The 22,316-nt window shown below is 39.9% G+C and overlaps 1 protein-coding gene across 1 annotated transcript in view; it reads left to right on the top strand.

The window, feature by feature from the left end:
- The window catches only part of adgrb2 (adhesion G protein-coupled receptor B2), a 118,112-nt gene that overhangs the window by 33,226 nt on the left and 62,570 nt on the right, over positions 1 to 22,316 (top strand). Inside the window, exons 12-14 of the mRNA XM_035992847.1 lie at positions 1,119 to 1,206; positions 2,197 to 2,299; positions 8,142 to 8,185. Coding sequence (XP_035848740.1) covers positions 1,119 to 1,206; positions 2,197 to 2,299; positions 8,142 to 8,185 — 235 coding nt within the window. The remainder of the gene's footprint in view (positions 1 to 1,118; positions 1,207 to 2,196; positions 2,300 to 8,141; positions 8,186 to 22,316) is intronic.

Raw genomic sequence — 22,316 nt, 5'->3', positions numbered from 1 at the left:
TTCCCGTCTTACTTTCCCTCTCTGCTTCCTTTCGCCTCCCTCACTCGAGACAAAGTGACATTTACAGAGGGACACTACATCTCCTTGGGAGCCCCTGCTCTTTTTGGTGAAAGAACACTGAAGGGAGTGGTGGAAAGCAAGGGGTTGTAAAGGACTGTTGTTTCAAAGGGTGGCAAAGTTGAAAATAGGGTTGGAGAATGGCGACAACAACAGAGGAGGAAGAGAGGGGCGAGGACTGATGAGAAGGAAAGGAAGAAAGGGGATTCAAAACAAGGAAAAATGAGAGAACATTGGAAAGAAAGACATTGTCTTGGACACTTTGGCTTAATTGAAATAATTGTAATCAACTTGATCGCATAGAGCAATGTTAGAGCAATGGACTTGGTTTTACAAATGAGGCTTCTGCTGAGCAATATGTAAGCTGCTAGCTGTTAAAAGGCGGACAAACTGATAGAAATAGTGTGTCCACCCACACAAAGTGTGAAATGAGGAGCTTTCACCTGAAATAGTGGGGTGTTTTCAACTCAGAAGCATAATAAGTCTGAATATGTAGCTGTCATATCAGGCGCTGCAATTAACTAACTTCTTATTTTGATGTAGTCAACAGAGCATTTGTCAGCCACAGCTCAAGAGTAAATGTAAATAAGGTTGAATTTGCAGGTTGATGAGACAGGTGAAATTTTGCATTTAGTTTGTTAATATCACATGACCAAACTTATCAGTGCAGGTTATCTCAAATTAATCACAAATACCAACCCCCTGCCTATAATTTAAATGTCAGATTAGCAGGTTTGATATTGATATTGTATGAGAAGTTTCCACTTAACATACAAGCATATTTGTTATTTTTCTTGTTGATATTTTAAATATTAATGTGCTCCAATGACCCATTTACCTGCCACAAGAGTTCATATATTTTGTAATTAAAATATACATTTTTAGCTGTACTTGTCCAAAAAACCCCGTCTTCGGCAACCTGTGCCCTTGCACAAAATAACAAGGGGTGTACATAATGAATTAATTGATGGATAGATGGATTTATAATCGATTTTGAAGATATTTTGGCAAACCATGGCATTTATTTGGGCTGATCGGTCACAAACGTTCCTGTGTTTCAGAGACAGAGACAGAGTTAGAGTCTCCAATGTACTATGTCATCGGAGCCATCTTGTACAGGACGTTGGGCGTCATCCTACCTGCACCAAAGTGAGTACTTCTCATGTGATCCACTGTCTAATTATGATTCTTACTTTTTCAAGCATTTCTCACCTTCTACCCCTTTCCCTGTCCTTTTATTTTACCTTTCTGCATCTATTTTCTCAATGCTTTCTCTGACGACTTTTCATCTTCCTACCATTTGCATTTTTTTTTCTTGGTTTCCATTCTTACTACCTTTCTATTTCCGTGCCCTTTCTTCTGTCGCTTATCCCTCTATATCTAATTCTATCTATCTAATTCCATCCTCAAATTCTACATCTGTTTTCTCTCTCTTAATGTCTGTGTTGCTTCTCTCCTTTCCTTGTGTCTGCCTAGTTATCAGACAAATGTCTTGGATCTCCAAAAAAAAGTACATTTCTCTAGATGTTTTTTTCCTTTTCTTTTGCACTGAAATGTATTTTTAGAATTGTGTAGTGGGCTTCAAATGGGTGCGGGCCTAATGGGTCCTTTATTGTATAGAACTTGTAAAAATAGAAGTTAGGCGGAATCAGGAGTTTGTCAAAAGGCCACTGTGATATGGTGTTTGTGCTGGCCCTGGGCCCTTTTATTCAGGTCAGTGCTCTTGGTTGTGGATGAGCTGGATCTGTTAAAACCATTTTCTCCCTGTAGCTCTGCTGAATCTTAATAGGTCCAGTGTTCTTCTTATTTTACTTGGGCTCTGGCTTTCTCTCTTCGTCATTATTTTTTTTTGTTCTATGTTTTTGTTTTGTTTGTTCTATGCTTATTTATTTATTTATGTATTTATTTTGAGCAAACTCACTTTTAAACCATCAAAAGCACAGCAGGGAACTGGGTGTGTATGTCTTTTTCTGAGTGTGTTTGAATGTATGCATGTGTTTGTGTGTATGACAAACAGCGTAAGAAAGCAACTCACCAGCATCGCTTGTCGTTCAAAATCAGGTCAAGCCAAACTTGAATGTGCTATACAGTTCTTAAAATAAATAACTCTTTTGTGTGTGACTGTGCGTGTCTTTGCAGCCCCCCTGCGGTGATCAACTCCAAGATCCTGACAGTGACAGTTCGGCCGGAACCACAACCCAGCAAGCCCATGGTGGTGGTGGAGCTGTTACCGCTTTTTAATGTACGTTTATTCATTTTTTTTATCTCTCACTTTTCCCAGTCATAACAGCCGCACTGTTTTTATGTGTTCCCTACCAGATACGTGTGTAACTTCTAACCATCATAAAACCCAGTAACATCAAAGTGTTACACGCAACAAAATGTAAATTATTCCAATGCAATGGTTTGCATTTTATATTATATAACCTATAAGTACATTGAGCAAGCTTTGGCCAAGAAAATAATAAATAAATAATAATAATAAATTTGTTCAAGGCTTTAAAGGATTTCCTTTTCTCCCAGCTGACCCATGTTTCCTGAGTTCAGATGAAAGAGAAAGTGCTGCATGCTATAAAGCGGCATGGTGCTCGTTGAATTGCCTAAATAAATGCAGACCTTTTTGACTTCCTTATATCACAAAGTCTCCTGGTGCCTATTCAGTTTATATTGCAGTGGAGTGTGTTATTATAAACGACACTTGGGGTGTCTTCAGCGGAAAGGACTAAGTGCAAGTTTAATGAAAGGCGCTCCGCACGACCTCAATGGGATGTGGGTTTCATTAGCCATTCTTCTGTGCATAGGTGGGCACAGTTTTGAAAATAATGTTGAATATTTAATGGTTCTCTCTAGACAATACACACACACACATACAAACACACACATATATTTACACACTAAAATCTGCCAATAAAATCAGTCACTTGCTGTGTCAACCAGGACCTTAGGATCAAATTATTGCACAGTTTCATATAAATACTGTACTTTTTATTTGTTCTCCATCTCCCTGCTTTAATCCACTGATTCATTACTTAATTAGGGCATTTCCTTTATATGCCTCTATTTTTTATCTTCTTTTTATTCTGCTTTTTAACAGTTTTGGCAGAGCCAGAGGTACTGCAGGTTGCACACCCTCTGTCTAGAGGATGATGTCTTAATGCTAATCCAATCATGCTGCTCTGGACTACTAACTGGAGGCTCCAATTGAGGACAGACACTTCTGCACACAGTGCAGTACAAGGCTGGGATGCACATATGCATACCTTAGTCCAGTGTCTGTAAAGACATTCTTACAGCTGGAACACACTGCACGCGTAAGCGTCGCCGCGTAGCACAGCTATTTTAATTTCAGCGCCCATGTTATCCAATCTGTCTGGCCACACCGGGTGCGATAGTTTCGGCGCCTCCTCTATTTCTTGCGCGATACGCGAGCGTATGTGTCAAGCCAGGGAGGTAATCACATACAGGAAGACCACAGTGCAGCCGGATGTTTTACCAAAATATACACTTTTCAAAAAAAATCAGGTTCGTGGCAATTTTGGCTGTCTTGACTTCTCACAGCAAGACACGCAATCAGGCACAAGTAGAGAGGGACCGACGGACGAACAGAGAGAGACATACACACACACATACACATACACACACACACACACACACACACACACACACACACACACAATGTACACAGTTTTCCCCACTCATCTTGTCTCTTTCAATCAGAGAAAGAGAGAGAGAGAAGTGACTGGCGCGTAGAAATACGTTCCGGTATGTATGGCCAGGCGCACAATCAGGCACGTATCTACGCTACGCGAGACTTGGCGTGCGGTGTGTTCCCGCTGTTATCCTGCTTCATGGGGTACTCCGACTATTTAGCATTACGCTTCCCTAAATTTTGCAGATTCACAAGAGAAAATAAGGATGGTGAAAATTGATGCAGTCCTGACTTTCAGTCCCTTTGTATGGGTCAGCACCATAGAAGCTCAATCTTATATTTCCCATAAAGCACCTGAATAGTGTCTTTTATTAGAACATTCTTTCCTGGTACAGTAAATCCCCACATCTTTTAAACTCTATGACCCCATTTTATAACGCAGGCTTTGTGTAAAAAAGAGTTATCTCTCAAGTCCAGGAAAGAAGTTCAGCATACAGCATAACCACCCTCAAGAGAAATAATTGACGAAAGTGATGTAGACATTTAATTAATACTACATTTGAAAATGAATATATCTCTGCTGTATAACAGAAACGAAATGACGTTGCAGAGGATACAAGCATTAGCATAATATTAATGTGCTTTCATTTGAGATGTAACCATTGCTCATATCCATAATTGCCACTTGAAATTAATTAGGGTTTTTAGCAACTCCTAAAAGCAAAATAAAAGACAAAACAAATTATTATTATTTTTTTTTTTATAACTAAAGTAGTTTGTATTTGTAGTATTGCACTGAAGGACGAGTATGATTAAAGCAGTTTTTCGGCATTTTTGGCAAATAAACTAATAAGCTGTCTTCCCAAGAGTTAAATGAGAAGATTCCATGGCTGTTTGTTAAGTATGAAGCTATAATGAGAGGTATCAGTCTTCTCTTTTAACTCCAGGAGAGAAAGAAAAAAAGATGTGTAACTATCCCTTTAACTCTATTGAGGTTTCCGTTTAGCTAATATGTAACCAAAAAAGTAAGTGAAACTAGTTTGATTACATTCAGTAAAACTACTTGCCAGATATCCTACACATAATTATTTTACCTTAAAGGCCTATGTTCATCATTGCTCAGCTTGGCCTGAACTTCATTAGGGCAGAAAATGCTGAACTACTATATGGGAACCAGAGAAGGTATGGAAGTGAAAAGGAGAGCCTCCTCACAGTCTCCTGTCATGGTCTTCAGCTGCAGTGGATGTCGACCTTGGCCGGTGTAGAAACACCCAGCTACTGAAGCAGTGCTCTGGCAACAGCTGCCTCAGGCTTCGCTCTCAAAGGGGGGTGTAGGGGTCTCTGTGCACGGGCATGTCTTCACTGAGAGGACATCTGGTCCAGTCAGACACTAACAAACCAGTAGACCCACACTCCCTCCTCCAGCTGTCCTTCAGCTAGCCTTTTCAATTATAAAAGGCAGCTGTGTTTAGGTTTCCGAGCCATAAAGCCTTTCTGGTAATTTCCCTGTAATGTAGTTTACTTTCATCAGTCAAAAAGCATCATCCACGTTGCTCCATTTCATTTTCTGAATCTATAATCTCTGATATGAAGTGGAAGGATTCGAAGGCTCCCTGAACCAGTGTGGTCTTTTACAGCAGCTCTTTTCATTTGATTAGCTCACCATATTCAAAGCCAATATGCATTAGGCATTTTGCCGCCAAATGGCTACCACATGTGATTGTGAATGCCTTGAAGATAAATGGCTGTTCCATTTGAGAGAAAATTGACAGAGCCGTTAAGGTAGATGCCATTATTACTGTCCATAAATGCAGCTGTTAGAATCGGACACATGGTGCTCCCTTCGAGAGGCATCAGTCGTGCAGACACTGTCATGATGCAACGTATCAGCTCTACAGAGGAGGCAGACTTTGTGGGAGTACACGGATGTCACTCCCACTGCAGCGTACAGTTGGGCATGATGCACGCTGATTGATAGTCGAATGCTAAAAGAGCCCTCCACGCTAAAGCCCTCCCAGAGACAACTAATGTCAGTGACGGCGGCGGTCTGCGTGTGAGGCAGAACAAAGCGCTGTCATCCATCAATCTGTGTCGCCTTGCCTCTGATCCTGTGTATATAAACCTTGCATCATCCAGTCCTCTGAAGTCCAGCCATGCAGAGACCCTAGGATCCACTGATTCATGGGAGATCAGTTATGAACTATTCAGAGTAGGAGGGGTGACCTTGCCTTTGAAGAAATAAATCCTCATAGTGCAGACTTGAATGTGCTTTAGCTCCTTCTCTCCCTTTTTGCTCAATTCATTCATTCATTGGTATTCTGTTAGGAAACAATCTGATCACGATTGTTTTGTGGTCCCTATCCTATCATCTACTGGCTTGACCTCTGTGAATTGATTCTGAAAGCAGTTACGTGATCTTGGATAACAAAGTGACTCGAGGCAGGGTTCAGTTCACAATGTTCTAAAGGCTTAATGAGACACAAGGATACATGCATTTTCTAACAATCGCGCCATTTACTTTGATGACGTGAGAGTAGAAAGAGAAAGAAGAAAGAGGCACCAAAGGAAGGAGGATTGGTTCAAGGAAGATAAATATATCTTGCAGATAAAACAGTGTAACAATTTATGATACAAATTTATGATACCAATTGATGATGAGAGAGGCTTTGTTTAGAGTTTTTACAGAATGGAATGTAACACATTCACAAAACCTTCAGTTTGCTCTTCAATCATGAAGAGGTAATTACTTAACAACATAACAATTGTTTCTCAGGTTTCTCTAATTACAGTGGACATGTTTTTTTTTTTACTGCTATTATCCCCTTAACCATAAGGGGGAGCTCAAAGGCAAAGGGCTTAATGCAGGACTCAGGAAGGACCAACAGACTGGCACAGAGAGGGATCCATTTTCCTCTGCAACAGTGGAAAAATGGCATCTCAATTGTGGGTACCCAATGTAGTTACACAAAGGCCTGATCAGTCTTACTCTAAAGCACAGATCTCCAACAGGGGGTCCAGGACCCCTAGGGGGTCCTCAGAGTTGATGCAGGGGGGCCACCAAATTATTGTTCGATAGTTTAAACAGAAAGAAAAAAATATTTCTTAAAAAAAAATTATATTATATTATATAAACCTTTTTTTTACATTGATGACAGGCGTACTGGCCTAGAGGTAAGGTAGCCATCCACAGATAGTTAAGCTTAAGATTCACTGTCCCACATTTTAACATTAAAACGTGTATAGATTAATATCTATGCCAACAACTACACGTTGTGGCCCAGTTTATTATGCAACTCAGTTTTATACAGTATACATAGTAAGGGGCCCCTGCCCCATCTCTTTTTCAGCTGAGGGGTCCTTGGCCTGAAAAACGTTGAAGACCCCTGCTCTAAAGGACCCACAAAGTGTATTGGTCCGCTGTTTCTCTCAGAAAGTACTCATACCAGTTTGAGTTTAATGCTCTTGATTCAGGAATGAATGTAAGAACAGAATCATGGATCCAGAACAGACAAAACCCACAACGTTCACCTAAAACCAGTTGCAATCCAATGGTTACCAAATTAGGCGTGCAGGTTGAAAGGGCACGGACAATTCTTTAAAAGCAATCAATGCTAAGATCACTGAGGATCACAGGTGGAACAAGCTGTGAGGAGTCAATTCAAGATATTGATCCCGTGATTGATTCACTGATTGAGTCATAGGGAGTCTTCCTTCTCCACCACGCGTGACCAAGCTTTGATTACCAGATGATTCACCTGCCTTTTCGACCCTCAACGATTGGCTTTTGGCTCCAGCGAGTCGATGGATTAAGAGTGAGCTGGATGGCAAATCACCAGCGTTTAGACCACTGTGAAGGGTGACTTTATTTTTTGTGGTTTTAAAAATGTTTTTAATCACCTCCCCAAATTCAAAGTACAATGTTTAGAGATACATACTTTAATAAGTACTTTACACAATCTAAAAGGGCCACTTCTTCACAATGAGTACTTGTTATACTCACGTACAGTGTACTGCTTCATAGTTGTTTACTTTTACTTTACTACTGTGGTTGTACTAAAGTAAAGAATTTGAATGCCTTTCCACTGCTGGATGTTTATGACCCCAACTTGCTGTGTATTATTGTCCATGAAATGGCTTATTTTGTCTCTTAACTCTCTCAATGTTTGGCTCACACACCCCTCTTTTTGCAGCAGCAGCTATTTGCTGCTCTGTCCACTGACAATGACTCTTTCTCCATCTCTCCCTCCCACCCTCTGTCTCAATCCTTCTCTTTCATTGTCTGTTTACCTCTCTCCATCGCCCATGCAGCATCACTCTTTCTCCTCAGGCAACAAACTATTCTGTCTTCGCTCTGCCTCCCTCACTCATCCTCTCGACTGGCAATAACAGCTTATCTTCTCTCCCTCCCCTCCCCTCCCCTCCCTGTATCTTGCAGGGTACATCAGATCCACAGTGCGTTGTCTGGGACTATGGCAACCCGTAAGTTACTCTAAATGATTCTGATGTGTGCATGTGAGAGTGTACAGTGTGTAGTAAAGCTTGTGTCTGTGTGTGTGTTTATCTTGTGTGTGCTCATGCCCAGTGAGATTAATTTCATTAATGAACTGAAAACAGTCTAATGAAGTTCCCTGAGTTAGTGTTAATTAAATAAGTCAATGAGAACAAACACCATTCTCTCTGTGTTGCTAAGAATTCACAAGTAACATCAGTCAGAATGCCTCATTACAGCAGGTTTTCCTTTGTTGCAATCCTCTTTTTCAGTGTTTACCTACACTCGCACCATGTTAGAGGTTTAATATGCAATCCTGAACTGTGGTCATTTGGCTTTACGTGAACAATCCAGTTTTATGCCACCAGTGACCGGGATGGGTTTTCTCTCGTCTGTCTATGTAGGCCACTGACTCTTTGACATCTAGTGAACTACATAATGTAAACCAGCACAATTGATCATGCTGTTTTAACCATTAACTCACATAGTGATTACTCTTTTATGTCAATAACAAAGTCAAACTTGTTCAGGACCATTAAGCGAGGATTTGCATGCAGGTCATGGTCTCATTGCACTTTTACTATGAGGCCACTACTATATGTTTGAATGGCATACATCTTCTTCCCATGCTAGTATAAATGAACATCTCCTACAAAATACAGTAATTTACCACTCATTTTATCATAAATGTATAACGTTCATTGGCAAGTCATGGTTGGTAAGGTGGGCATTGGAGGTAAAGCATATAAAGCACAGTATATATTTTTAGGTTTAGGCCGCAAAATTACTTGGTTACCAGCCGCGATTGTTGGTATTGTTTTCACCTTTTGAGTCTGTGTGTGTCATCATGGCAATATGTGGTCCTGGAAACACCTCACCTTTGAGTACTTTGCCAGGTGATTCTGTCTGTGATTTATTTCACCGCGAAAGCGGCACAACCGTGCAAGATGCAGTCGCAAAACTTTACAGTTGTGTAGTTGAGATCAATGGATGCCGAGTTCAAAGATGGGTGTGGTCCCACACACTCAAACACACACACACACACACACTTTATGCCGTGGCTGGTGTGATCCCATTTCAAGATGGTTTCTAGTTATTGTTAAGAAAAGATCATGGTTTGGTTTAAATATTACAACATTGACATCTTTTCACATGCTTTGGGTCAGCATTTCTTTTTTGATTATGTGACCTGGAAAGGATATTGTTACGACAATTAATGAAATATACTGACTCCGAGCGATTTGCAGATAGCTGGAGTGTAAGCACATAACGTTACAGTTAAGTACAAAAAAGTTTTATTTTAAGCTTGACAGTTCATTCTTGGTATTGGAAACAGCAGTTGACAAAATAATTTCCACTCAAGATCTATTTAATCTATATCAGCAAGTGCTCAGTTGCATGTTGTTGTATGTTACTGTGTTTGCAAGCTACATGTAACTAATTGCCCCTTGTGGGATTAATAAAGTTGTTTTGAATTTATGGTTAACAGCTCCAGAACAAGTGAGTAAGTAGACCTTGAGTGGAGATTAATTTGTCAATTTGTTTCATTGTTACGTTGATTAGAAATACCATCCCGGTGGCATTCCTTTCCTCCAAATTATATTTGCTAATATACAGTAGATCAGTTGAGAGCATCATTTTTAAGAGCCAAATTTGACAGATGAATATTTAACAGAGCAAATGGCTTTCATACAAATTGAATTTGTCATCACAGTGGGTCTCCCTGTCTACTGTGACAACAAGATGGATGACAGGAAAATCTCAGTCAGCTCAGCTTCCCCCTCGAGATCACATTATAGTTTTACCCAGTTCTAGGGGAGTATCCTCCAGTGCAAAGTCCTAAGCACACAATGGGAACGCAGGTTCATACGGAGAGGATAAGACATTTTGTAACTTATCAAACTACCCCTCTCCATTAAGGTAGGAGAGGAACAAAGCTCGGCAAAGTCAATTAACTAGCCAGCAGATTACAACTGCAATCAAATTAAATTTGCAGACGTTACGAGGGCAGAGAGCCAAACAGAATATAAAAGTGGCAAGGTGGAGGCGATGTCTATCAACAAAACATACTCAAACTGGGAGGAATGTGGAAAACATCCAAATGTGTTTGCCGGTGATTAGGTAGCATATTTGCAGACATGAACAATACGGAGCACAGACAGATGCTTAGAAGCTTTAACACACAAACACACGCTGACCAAGACCTAGTTTATGGGCCACACACTGAAATGCAAGCAACAAAACAAGAATGTTCCAGTTATAATAACCGATTCTGTCTTAACCAGCCAGGAGCATCATTGAGTGAAGGATTCATCTATTTTTAGCACTCATGTCAGCTATTCCTGCTCTCCTAAACTGACAAGGATATTCATGATCTCCATTGGTTGTTTACATTTTGAGCTAAAATGGGAAGACTTGACCGTTTCAGTGTAAACAGCCTTAGGTCATCACAACATGCTGTCTGGGTGCACAGATGCTGTTAAGAGAGGGTGTGAAACGAAGCCAACTGGTGCGCTTCAATTCTAATTTGATGGTCACATATGGAATTTATCATCTATACATTATGTACATCCAGGGTACATACGCACATACAAGGACAGAAAAGGACACAAATGTATCATGTATATATACACTGACTGTACAGTGTTGGGATTTTAATCCTCCTCCATTTGCTTGTCTGTGCCGGGCAGCATATCTTGAATGTATCTGGACGGGAGCGTGCAGTTGATATGGGAAGAGAACATGTTGTACAAAGCCGCCGTTTGTTTGCTGGAGGATATCACCTCTCTCAACCTGGCTGTCTCTCTAACTGAGCCAAAGGCTTTGAGGTTGAGCGAGAGGCAGACAAGAGGAGGAGAATGTATAGATAGCAATGCGGAGGAAGGGCAAACACGGCAGCAGCTGAACCAGACAGCAGGGAAACAGAAGTTCAGCTCGGAGACGGAAAAATAACTTTCAATCTATGACCTGTATATGGAGACTATATTTAGTGCACAGATGCACCCACATTTAAAAATGGGTAATCTATACTTACTTGGAGATCAGAGGCTCAAATCTCTAAAGCCTACTGTCATCCTACAGAATTGTCTGTGTGCATGTTTTTCAGCAGTTGTTGTGTTTAGAAATCTGCAATTTCAGTGGTAGCTCTGTCCCATTTGCACTCTCTTTCAGCCGGCTAAGTTGGCCAACAGTTTGTGGCACTCACAGTTCATCTCAGTATTTATGTGTGAGTGTTTATTTATTTATTTTGCCCCTAACAGGCCCATATGTTGGCACCATCTGCCCACCCAAATCGCTGTGCTCGCCATCCCTCCCTGTCTTTCCCCATGTGCCCGTTTCCTCAACCTACTCTCATTCATTTGCTGGCTCAAATAGATACTGTTATGTATAGCTCTCATAAAAGTTTTGCAAAGTTCCAAACCAGGATCTCAGGTTAGTGGAAGCAAAGGAAGCTATTAAGAGTAAAAACGTACACATTTTTTTTTTACCATGTTTGGAGGATGTCATTTTGGTCTACCTTGAATCTTCACTGGGTTATTTCTCCAAAGTGTCTCTCTTTTAGTTTTCTGCTGTCTCTCAATAACTCTCTCATCCATGGGAACTGATGATGTTCGGCTTCTCTCTGCTGTGTGGTTGCTGACCTTGCCTCTGGCATCTCTATGCTTTGACCCTCACTCTGCCTCAGTATGGAATATCTGGCTGAAGCCCCACTGACATACACACACTCACTGTACAGTGCAGCACTTATCTTGTGTCTGGTGCATTATAGATTGGCTCCGTTAGATTGTGTGTATGTGCCACTCCCAGATGTGCTATACTGATTCTATAACTGCTGCTTTTTCAATCAGAACAAACTGCATTATGCTGCCATCTATATAATATACATATACATATGTATGTATGTATGCATCATATAATTCAGACTTTATTTCTAATAAGCATAGAAGGTATATACTCTCATACAAATGACAAAGCTCAAATGCATTATGGGCGGGCAAATGTGCAATCTCAATTTTAAAGCATGCTTAAAAGAATATGACCCAGTACTGTACTTAGAGATGAATGCAATATACACTTTAGATGGGTGGATGAGAGTAAGCTTGTGAATGGTTGTGGGTCACTTAATCCTATTTCTAATCCCCAGTTGTCTTCAACTTGATCGGGGATCAGTGGTTAAAGACCCAGGCACCCCACCCTACCCCCACCATCCTTCACTGCCATAGAGTAATAATGGCCTGGTGTGTAGCACAAGTAGCTCTAACATCCTCAATCTGACACGATAGATCAAGGTTTTGAGCTTTGGGCTCAGACTGATCTGACAACGCTATCAGCTTTGACACTGGCAGGTCTCAACCTTAAAGCAGCCATATTATGCTCATTTTCAGGTTCATAATTGTATTCTAAGGTTGTACCAGAATAGGTTTACATGGTTTAATTTCAAAAAACACCATATTTTTGTTGTACTGCACCATTCTCTCTCACTGCTGCAGATCCTCTTTTCAGCTGGTCTCTGTTTTAGCTACAGAGTGAGACCTCTTTTCTTCTCCTTCTTCTGTACTATCTTTGATTCCACTGCACATGCGCAGTAGCTCAGATGTAGATCATGTCAGCTAGCTAGCTCCATAGACAGTAAAAGAAAGGCTGTTTCTACAACTTCGGTCAGTTACAAGGCAGGATTAGCTGGGAGACCTCTAAGTGAGGGTGCACATGTAAGTAGTTCTTTTGTAGATTATGGTGAACTTGTGTGTGTTGTAGCAGTGCTTTGCTATTGAGAACGAGGTGGCATGCTAGCGTTAGCATGCTAGCGTTAGCATTAGCATGCTAACGCTACAAGCTAATGGTTGCGGTTAACCTGCTCGTTTCGGCTTGTGACGTCACAAGCCTTGCCGATTTTGAACAGCTCACCCAGAGACTGAAGGCAGGACACATTCAGAAACCGTATCTCACTCAAAACAGCATGGATGGATTTTTTTCAAAGTTTGTATGTGTGTGGAAGCACCAGAGACACAACATAACACCCCAAATCCCAGAAAAAGTGATTTTTTTCATAATATGGGCACTTAAAATGAAGTAAAAAGTCAAAGGCATATTCTGCACACTGCCAAAAACTAGCTGGACACAAATCTGGCCGAAATGTAATCACTATTATTTTACTAAAAGGCAGAGCGGCAAGTTCTAACCTTAGCCAAATGCATGACATTTTGTTTTGTTCTCGTGGCAACATTATGGCCATATATAAGCCATTGATTACTCTCATGTGTAACAAACAAGCAAATAAATTATAGAAAGAATATAATACATAAATAAATTGTGGGAAGACAGAAAAAAGAAGTGCTCCTTTTTGTTGGTGTTTGAAAAAAAGTCTAACAAGGTGTTCTTTGGTGCAGAGGTAATCCAAAAGTATCAGCATGAAAACCAAGGCACTCTTGTTGAAGAAAATATTAAAAAGCCTTTATTGATAATAATAATAAGCTTGCTCAAGAGCACCAAGGAGGTGAACTGACACCTCTCCAGCTACCAGTCCACCACCATACTTTGGTTCGTATGGGGACATGAACCAGCAACCCTCCAGTTCCCAACCCAACTCCCTACTGACTGAGCTACTGCCATCCCCAATGTGATGTGCCTAATGCATAGCAAAAGGTACAAAATTTGCACAAACGTGTATATTTTCTTCAACAAGAGTGCCTTGGTTTTCATGCTGTTCTGATACATAAAGTGTATTGATACTTAACACTTCACTTTCAAACTCTGTTCCTTGTCTTAAGATGCCTTATATTAAAAGAGTACTGCATCAATTTAGCATTATTGTCATGATGGAGAAAGATTAAAATCAATGCAGCAGAACCAGAGATATCTATATAAGTTCTTATGCGGCACATTGTTCTTCCTTTTCAAAACCTTGGCACCTACATTACCCACAATCCAACTCAACCACCAACAGTTCAGTCTGACATTTGCACATTATGCTAGTAGCAGCAAAGCCTCAGTCAGAGATAAGGAGTGAGCTTTATGTTTGTTTGCATGTACTGTATGTTAGCCCTGTGATAGAGCCCGATCATAGTGTATCCCACCTCTCACAGGCCCAATGTATTCTGGTATATACTTCAACTCACTTCAACCCTTAATGGGATATATGTAGAAAATTGATGATATACATACAGTGATATCTCTAAGGAGACAGCATACAGTTTAGCCCAAAAATAGCCCTCCATATGATTATGTCTATAAGGCAAAGTGATCTGCCTTATTCTGGTCTTTTTATATTCTTGTGTCAAGGCAACTTCTGAATGCAAGTTTTATTAAAAAAAGAAAAGAAAAAAAAAAAAGTCAGTTGGCTTTTCCTTAACCCCATTTGAGATTGAAATTCCTTGTATTCATTTACCACCTTACATTTCCACTTATTGCATATTTCCTCATCCTTCCCCGTAGTCACAGACACTTACCCAGAAACACGCACAACAACACACTTAACAGCATAGCCACCAGGAGGAGGGGGGTGGAGGGTTGATAGGGCTTGCTCCACTTTTCCATCTGACAGAGCAGAAGGGATCAAGACTGAGTCAAACAGCGAGTCAGCCAGTAGAGTCGGCAGAGGGAGTCGGCCAGTAGGGCTTATGTGGGCTCTGCCTCCATTGGGCATTTCAGACGGCGACAGGCTCTCAGCTTATTTCCCCAGCTATCACAACAGCCCTTATAGCGCGCCTTAACATGGTAGCTTCGATTCTCAGTGCCGAATGCTTGGGTTCTTGTCGAGGGTACTTGTCGAGGGTAGCTTTAAATAGCTGTTTCATGTTGAGATCAGTTCTAAGTGGCCGTATGTTCGAATCTGAATTTTAGATATTATTTATTTTCACTACTGGACTTCAAGTGTGGGCTGCTTGCTCTTAAGAAAAGTTGTTTTTTTTTATTTTGGGTGATGAAGTTCTATAAAGCAGGATAGGATTGTTAGGTTAGTCGTTTTACTTCATGCATTATTTTCATTGATTGTGCCATCATGTGACCAGTGGGAGTGGAATAATGCACTGTATCTTACTGTACAGCCAGAGATAGCCTTTAGAACTGAAGCTGTTTCCCTTGGGTGAAGATATTAGAGATTTGTAGTGATTAGTAATTGAAGTTTAGATTAAATGTAGAGAAAAAGAAGACTTGCTCTCTGCTGTCAGTTGGAATACATTGCTTCCTCACTGCTGGACCTGTAGAGTTTAAGAGCCACTGGGTAAGTAACATCTATATACCCCCTTAAAATCTATTTTGGGTCAGGCTGTTGTGTAAAGATCGCCTGACGGATTAAGCAATGCAAATTCACTTTTCTCCCGTGTAACCTAAAGTCAGGTGCAGTATTCGCCTTATGCTTATCTTGTTGACTCGCATGATATCCGCTTTTCTCTTGTGCAGCTGGAAGTAGTCTGAGAGGACACTATGTTAGTGCTTTTTCGGTTTGCAAAGTCATTTCAGAAAAAAAACAATTTCTTTTTGGAATCTGGATATAATAATCCATTTTCAGCAGCATTCACTTTCTTCAGAGCCATAGGGTGGGTCCATGTTAACACAGAATGCAGGCAGTCAGGACGGCAGGCCATTTATGGCTGTAGCTGAAACCTGTTTCCCTGCTTTTCTTGTTAGCTCAGTAGCTTGCACACCAGGAAGAAAGATAATCCCGGGAAAGAAGCTTATAAATTAGCCCATGGCCATGCCAGAGAGCAGATTGGGGCGGTGGAGGTCAATGACAAAGCATCCTCCTCACACGAGAAATCAGGGAAGAAGTAGGGTTTTGTGTGACAACCTCACATCCCATGAACCACAAGCAAGACAAGTAGGATTAAGCAAGGACAGTACATCCGTCTCTATTAAAGACCTATTCAACTTTCCATTTCAAGTAAGTGAACTAGACATCCATGAATTTGTACTGAAGAAATAAAGGTGTTGTAAACTACCTGCATACTATCCTATACAAATATGTTTTAGTGTTCACATCTCTGGCCTTTTGATGGCGCCTTCATTTTTTATTTTATTTCATATTGATAAAGCCACAATAGTGATGCATGCATTCTGATGAGAGATTATTAATGTTTTCTTCCTGAATCATTCCATAACACATCAGACTCACATCAATAAATATTTCATGTTTGAGTTACTGCAACAAGGATAACATTTAAAAAATGTAAGATGTACAGTCTTGCACATAAACATCATAGCAAGCTTCAGATAATCTCACAGCATGCTCTTGTGATTATAAAACCAATCTTTACATTAGTCAGTGGAAAAGAGGAAAGCTTAGTTCCTACAGAGTTACTATCTGGGTTAAGTTCATTTATACATGTACACGCAGATACACACATCAACTGAAATGCAAACACGGGCCTAGATCGTGGCAAATACTGTGTAAATGTGGACTGGTCAGTCCTGCATATTAGGTGCTATGAAGGGTTGAGTACGTACATATGATTTGCGTCATGTGAAGATTTGCTTCAGTGCTTTCTAGCTATATTGAGGGTAAAAGGGTAGTGTGCACTGCCTCTGGTGAATGTGCATTCTGGCTCCCTGGAGAGGTCGGGGATGTAATGTGTTACGGAATAGATTCCAGCAGCAGGAATAGATGTTTTCTCTTACACACTTTATTTTTCCATTTCCTTCTGTGTCTTATATCAGGAAACTAAACTCCTGGCATCATGAAGAGGTTAGAGGATATGTATTCACACAGGTGCAGAGCTGACAAAAAGATAAGCAATAATGAGTTAGATAAGCTCACAAACCGCTGATGCACCACTGATTCAATTCTTTAAATATGAAAAAAAAAAATGTTTGCACAATCAGACACCTCCAGTACGTGTTTAAAATAACTTTCACACTTTTAGTTATTATATACATTTAGAATTACATCTGAACAATAGAAAATTAAGATGAAAAAAAAAGAAACGGTTTTGTGATGATGATTATTATGATTCACCTTGTTTGTTACACATTTACCAATGTGGAGCTTCAGGAAATATGGGAGACACAGATTAAGAGATGAACACATTTCTTTGGCCAGATTAAAACCCTCTATCTGTGGCATTTGATACGGTAACAGACAGCTGGGCCTCCAGGATGACCCAACCCTTGTGGGTGGGAATTTGCAATATTAATCTTGTTGAGTCTACTGTTCACTGTTAGGCACCACTAGGTTAGATTAGATTAGATTCAACTTTATTGTCATTGTGCAGAGTACAAGTACAAAGACAACGAAATGCAGTTGCAGAAAAGTGCAATGTGATATTCAACTATAGACAGGTGGTGCATAGGCAGGACAAGAAATATATTGTGTGAGTGTTATAAGAGCAGAATAAATATGGCTATGTAATATGAACAATGTATGAACAACATGTACAGATATGTGCAATGTAGTAGCAGTGACATTATAATAGTCGTAAGAATAATATAGATATATGCAGTGCATTAGCAGAATTTATAATAAGAAAAACAGAATAAAAATGAATATTCTGTATGAACCATATAGCCAGATATGTACAGTATGTACAGCTATGTGCAGTGTGGTAGCATTATAAGAGTACTACCTTGTGGAAATAACTCAAGGACCTTATATAGAAGTATTGGGAGACAATTGAAATGCTTGCATAGTGTCTAACATGTAAACCTTTTCAGGGTTTTCACTTATTTCTGCTCTTGGTTGAAGGTATGATGCCTTTTTTTCACAGCCGACACTTGTCATACAGTAGTAGAAAAAGCACATTAACGATAGCTCTGTTCTGTGAGCCAGCATGAACAATACCAGAGGCCTGTAACTGTAACAGGGAAATGGAATTCAGCCATTATTAATTCGATTATTTACACCTGTGCTTTTAATGTGTCATGTCAAAAGTTCTTCTATGTCAAAGGCCCATTACATGTAGAAACCCAGGCCCCAGGAAGAGCACTCAGCCTTGAAGCCAATTTTGTCCAGTGGCCACTCACTGTATTGCAACAAAAAAAAGGAAAAAGGTTTTCCCCATAGGCCACTATTGTAAAAGAGACGCCTGTAAAACTGCTGCAGGACCCCTTGAACTGCATACAAGGTTATTTATGACTCTTTCTATTCAGAATTTTTTAATTTTAGAATTTTTTTATGTACTTTTTATATTTGAAAAACTTCCCTCTGGCTGAGAAAAGCGATTTAAAAACCTGTAACATCACAACAATGTAAATATACGGGCTTTGCAGGAAATTGCAGGCGAGGCCAAACAAGACATGCTTTACTGCGCATATTCAGTGGGCCGCATATCACTGAGGTAAACCCAGAAGCTTAGAAACTGTTTTGCTGTATGCCCCAGGCGAGCAACTCCATTAATCTAATTAGGCGCCATTATGGGATCCGGTATCCAGTTAATATAATACATCCATGTAAAAACTAGACTTAATGTACCAATGAGAATCGCCGAGAATTTGTCGAGAATCGCCGAAAAGCCGTAAGATGTCCTGCCCTCACAGGGAGATGTCAATCAAGCACAATCTAGAGGTTTAATAAGGTAAATGAAGTAACTTATGTTGGTGTACCAGTGGGTTAAGATACTGTGTGCTGGAATATTATGACAAACATTTGTTACTTTTATATTTTTGTAACTGTAAATTGCTATGTATGCTTAATTTGTGAAGAAAAGGAAAAAAGGAAAAAAACAATTGGCATTGTCTCTTTAGGATGCCATTGATGCTGACGTACATTGACAAGTTTTCACCCGTTGCAACTGTGTCCACTTGAGGCCACTTACCTCCATGATCCTAAAAATCCCTCTCTACTACAACAAGCCCTCTCCGTCCCACTAGTCCTTCTGTCGATGACTCATTAGCTCTGTTTGCAATGTGTGTCACATCTCTCACTCAGTTTTAGACAATGACTAGTCAAAGTTCTCTTTTTTTTTTTTTCTTTTTTTTAAGCACATCAAAACATCAGGTTATACTGTACAGTATATCTTCGTCAGTTTGCTCAATTACTTCACAATATCATGCACTGAATATTAAACCTGTTCCTTCTATCTTCTAAAGACTTCATAGGTATTTGACTTGAAAGTATTCTCTGTGTAATGAGGATCATTTTTGTGATTTACGTGCTATTGATTTCCTTCTCTGTGTGAAATGCTTTTGTCATTGCTCAATGCTTTCTTCATCTCTTTGCATTCATTACTGTTTGCCATATCCGTCCCACATTTTAGTTCTTTCTCCTGTGTAATAGCTTTGCTTGTCTGCACTTCCGACCACTGATGAAACGGATACATACACACATTTGATGGCAAATTTTGCCAGAAATGAGCAACGAGAAACAGAGCAATGGGCACAGGACCTGTGATTATTACTGTATTGTTTGGCTACGGTCATGTCATAAATCATTTTTGACAGTGTTTGCCAACAGCTGAAATTAGCTGATAATGTTAATCCTTATTACATTGATGACAGCTGCAGCATGTAGAACAACATTTTCCCATGTAAAACTGGTTCAAATGCTTAGCAGTGACAGTATATTAAATGTTGCCTACATGCAGCATCCTGTATCATAAGGCTTAATGTCTATATTATCTGTTCCTTCACCTTTCCGACATTATGTCATCTTTGCCTGTTTAGGATAAAAGGCTGCTTTGGATGAGAGACCTTGGTGACACATCACTTTTCTATGTGTTGGGCAGATGGAGGGGTAGCTTTTTCAGTGACTTTACCTCCATACAGCTCGATTCCCTGCATCAGACCCTTTTAGTTTTAAGAATTCCAAGCATGTTTAACCTTTTCTTTTCTGTTTCCTAACGGCGTGCTTTCATAGCATTGCCTCAGTAGACATGAAAGGTCAATTAGCGCTGCTGTTCAGGAAGTATTTTTCCTGTTTTTCTCAACAGCTGCAACATCATTCTACAAGCAGTTAGGGAACAAAACACATTGTAATATGTTACTGCAGGTGTGCACCGTACAAGTTTTAGTACACTGTTGAGAAATGACGCTTTAGCACTGTTTGTCTTTTTTTTTAGCCATGCTAACAGTGTTGCTGTAGGGATGGCGGGGATGGCCCACCACATTTGTCCAGACTGAATTGTCTTGACAGCTGCCATGAAATTTGGCACACACATCTTTGGTGATCCCTTACCTTTTCATCTAGTGCCATTGTCAGGTCAAAAGTTTAATTTAGTCCAATACTTTGCTATAGGACCAAACACCTACTAAACTAATTTACTTCAGACTCAGCTGTTCTTTGTGTTAGGTGCTAATTAGCTCATTTTAGCATGCTAAACTAAGATGATGGACATGGCAAACATCACACCTGCTAAACATTATTTTCATTGTGAGCATGTTACCATGCTAACTTTAGCATTTAGCTCAGAGCATCGCTGTACCTTATAACAGCCTCATAGAGCTGCTTGCATGGCTATAGACTCTTAGTCATGCTAAGTCTATATTTTAGGTTTTGGCTCAGGTTGACTAGGGCAAACTGTGTAATCAACATGTGCACTGAGGGATAACCTGTCAAAATGAAACCAACTCTTTAACATCCATTAAATAAAACTTTATTCTTTGTCAAAGTCAAGACCAAACAACAGATGAATCGATTATCGCAATGCTATCAAACTGGATATATATAATATACTGGATGTATATTTACCCATCTTGGAATGGAATCTTGGAATGGAATTTTTTGCACTATGTACACCTGTTTGTACATCTGGTACCTGTTTTTCATGATAAGAGGAGTCGGTAGGGGCCACAGTAGAAACAAAAGGCATGTCTTTTTAATTTTTCCCCGCCAGCTAAGCCCAACTGATAATTTAATACTTCTATGAGCCCAGGTCACAGATAATGTGTGTCTTCAGCGACCCCCTTTTGTCAGCTGTCAATTTTACCATTATCCCAACTTCCTCTTTGCTGCCAGACTGGCATAGAATACTTGATATGCGTGTGTCCTTGTTGCGTATAGTTAGACCGTTTGTGTCAGTAAGTGAATGGCATGCATGCTTTCACATGTGCATCTGCCATATTATACATCAACCGACATGCATAATTCAGTGTGCAACATTTGCCCATGTCAAACAATCATTAATGCATGTGTAGTCAGAGTACATATGGCTTTGCTTTCCTGGTGTGAACGAAGCCATTTGTAATTACTTTACATGACATCTCTTGGGAGTTCACAAACACAAAACTCACGTTTTCTATTCATGGATCCGGAAGTAACGTCGGATAAATCACTGAAAGCTCAGTGGATTCCACATGTAATAAGTAAATGTAACCCAAAAACTACTTTACAAAATCTACACAATGTGGAAGATTTCCTCATAAAAGGTCACAAGTGCACATGTTCTCTCATTCACTCTATTTTTGTCTTTCTCTCTCTCTCTGAGGAACACACACAGAAACATGCAAAGCCTAGGCTTCACTGCTGTGACTCGTTTTCCGATCTTTAGTCTTTGAAGTGTCACTGTGCAGATAATGATCATCAGGGAATTGTACTCACATTTCATTACTGACATTTGATGAATGACATGAATTGAGTGTCGCTGTGTGTGTGTTTGTGCGTGTGTGTGTTTGTGTGTGCATTCATGTTCAGATATACCTTTTAAGAATTAATGTTAATACTTTCTTGTCATTTAGTTTCACACTGATCATGTTTGAGTGGCCAGTCATGGCAGAAGTATATTTAGTCTTGAGTGATGTGTTTGTACTGTGCTGTGGTTAACATGTTGTGACGTAACGTAGAGCAGGAACTTCTGGTAACTGAAAGATGAGAACATAGTCAGAAAAACAAAAATAAACGTTTGCAAAGATAATATCCTTAATCTTGTACTTTTATATGTTGAGTGTGAGATTTGCATTATATTTTATTCAAAGATAATGATGAAAAGGCCATAATATGTGGTATTTTTACAGGTACACATAGTATGTGTCTTAGTAAGGGAAGTGAGTGCCCCTGCTATTTACTTTGTATGTAGGGCAACACAAGGAAGGTTTATTATTCTTAGGTTATGCATAGAAGAGTATATTGTAATCTTTTTTTTAGATGTTAAACTGTCTGGTATTTCTCCAAAGGCAGGGTAACATCCGAAATGTGCCTTAACCATAATACAAAAAGCAACAAGCCAGCTTATCATTTTTCATAAAGCGAAATTGTCA

This window comes from Sander lucioperca, chromosome 16, assembly GCF_008315115.2.
Source record: "Sander lucioperca isolate FBNREF2018 chromosome 16, SLUC_FBN_1.2, whole genome shotgun sequence".
NCBI lineage: Eukaryota > Metazoa > Chordata > Actinopteri > Perciformes > Percidae > Sander > Sander lucioperca.
This window is presented reverse-complemented; position numbering and strand designations above follow the sequence as displayed.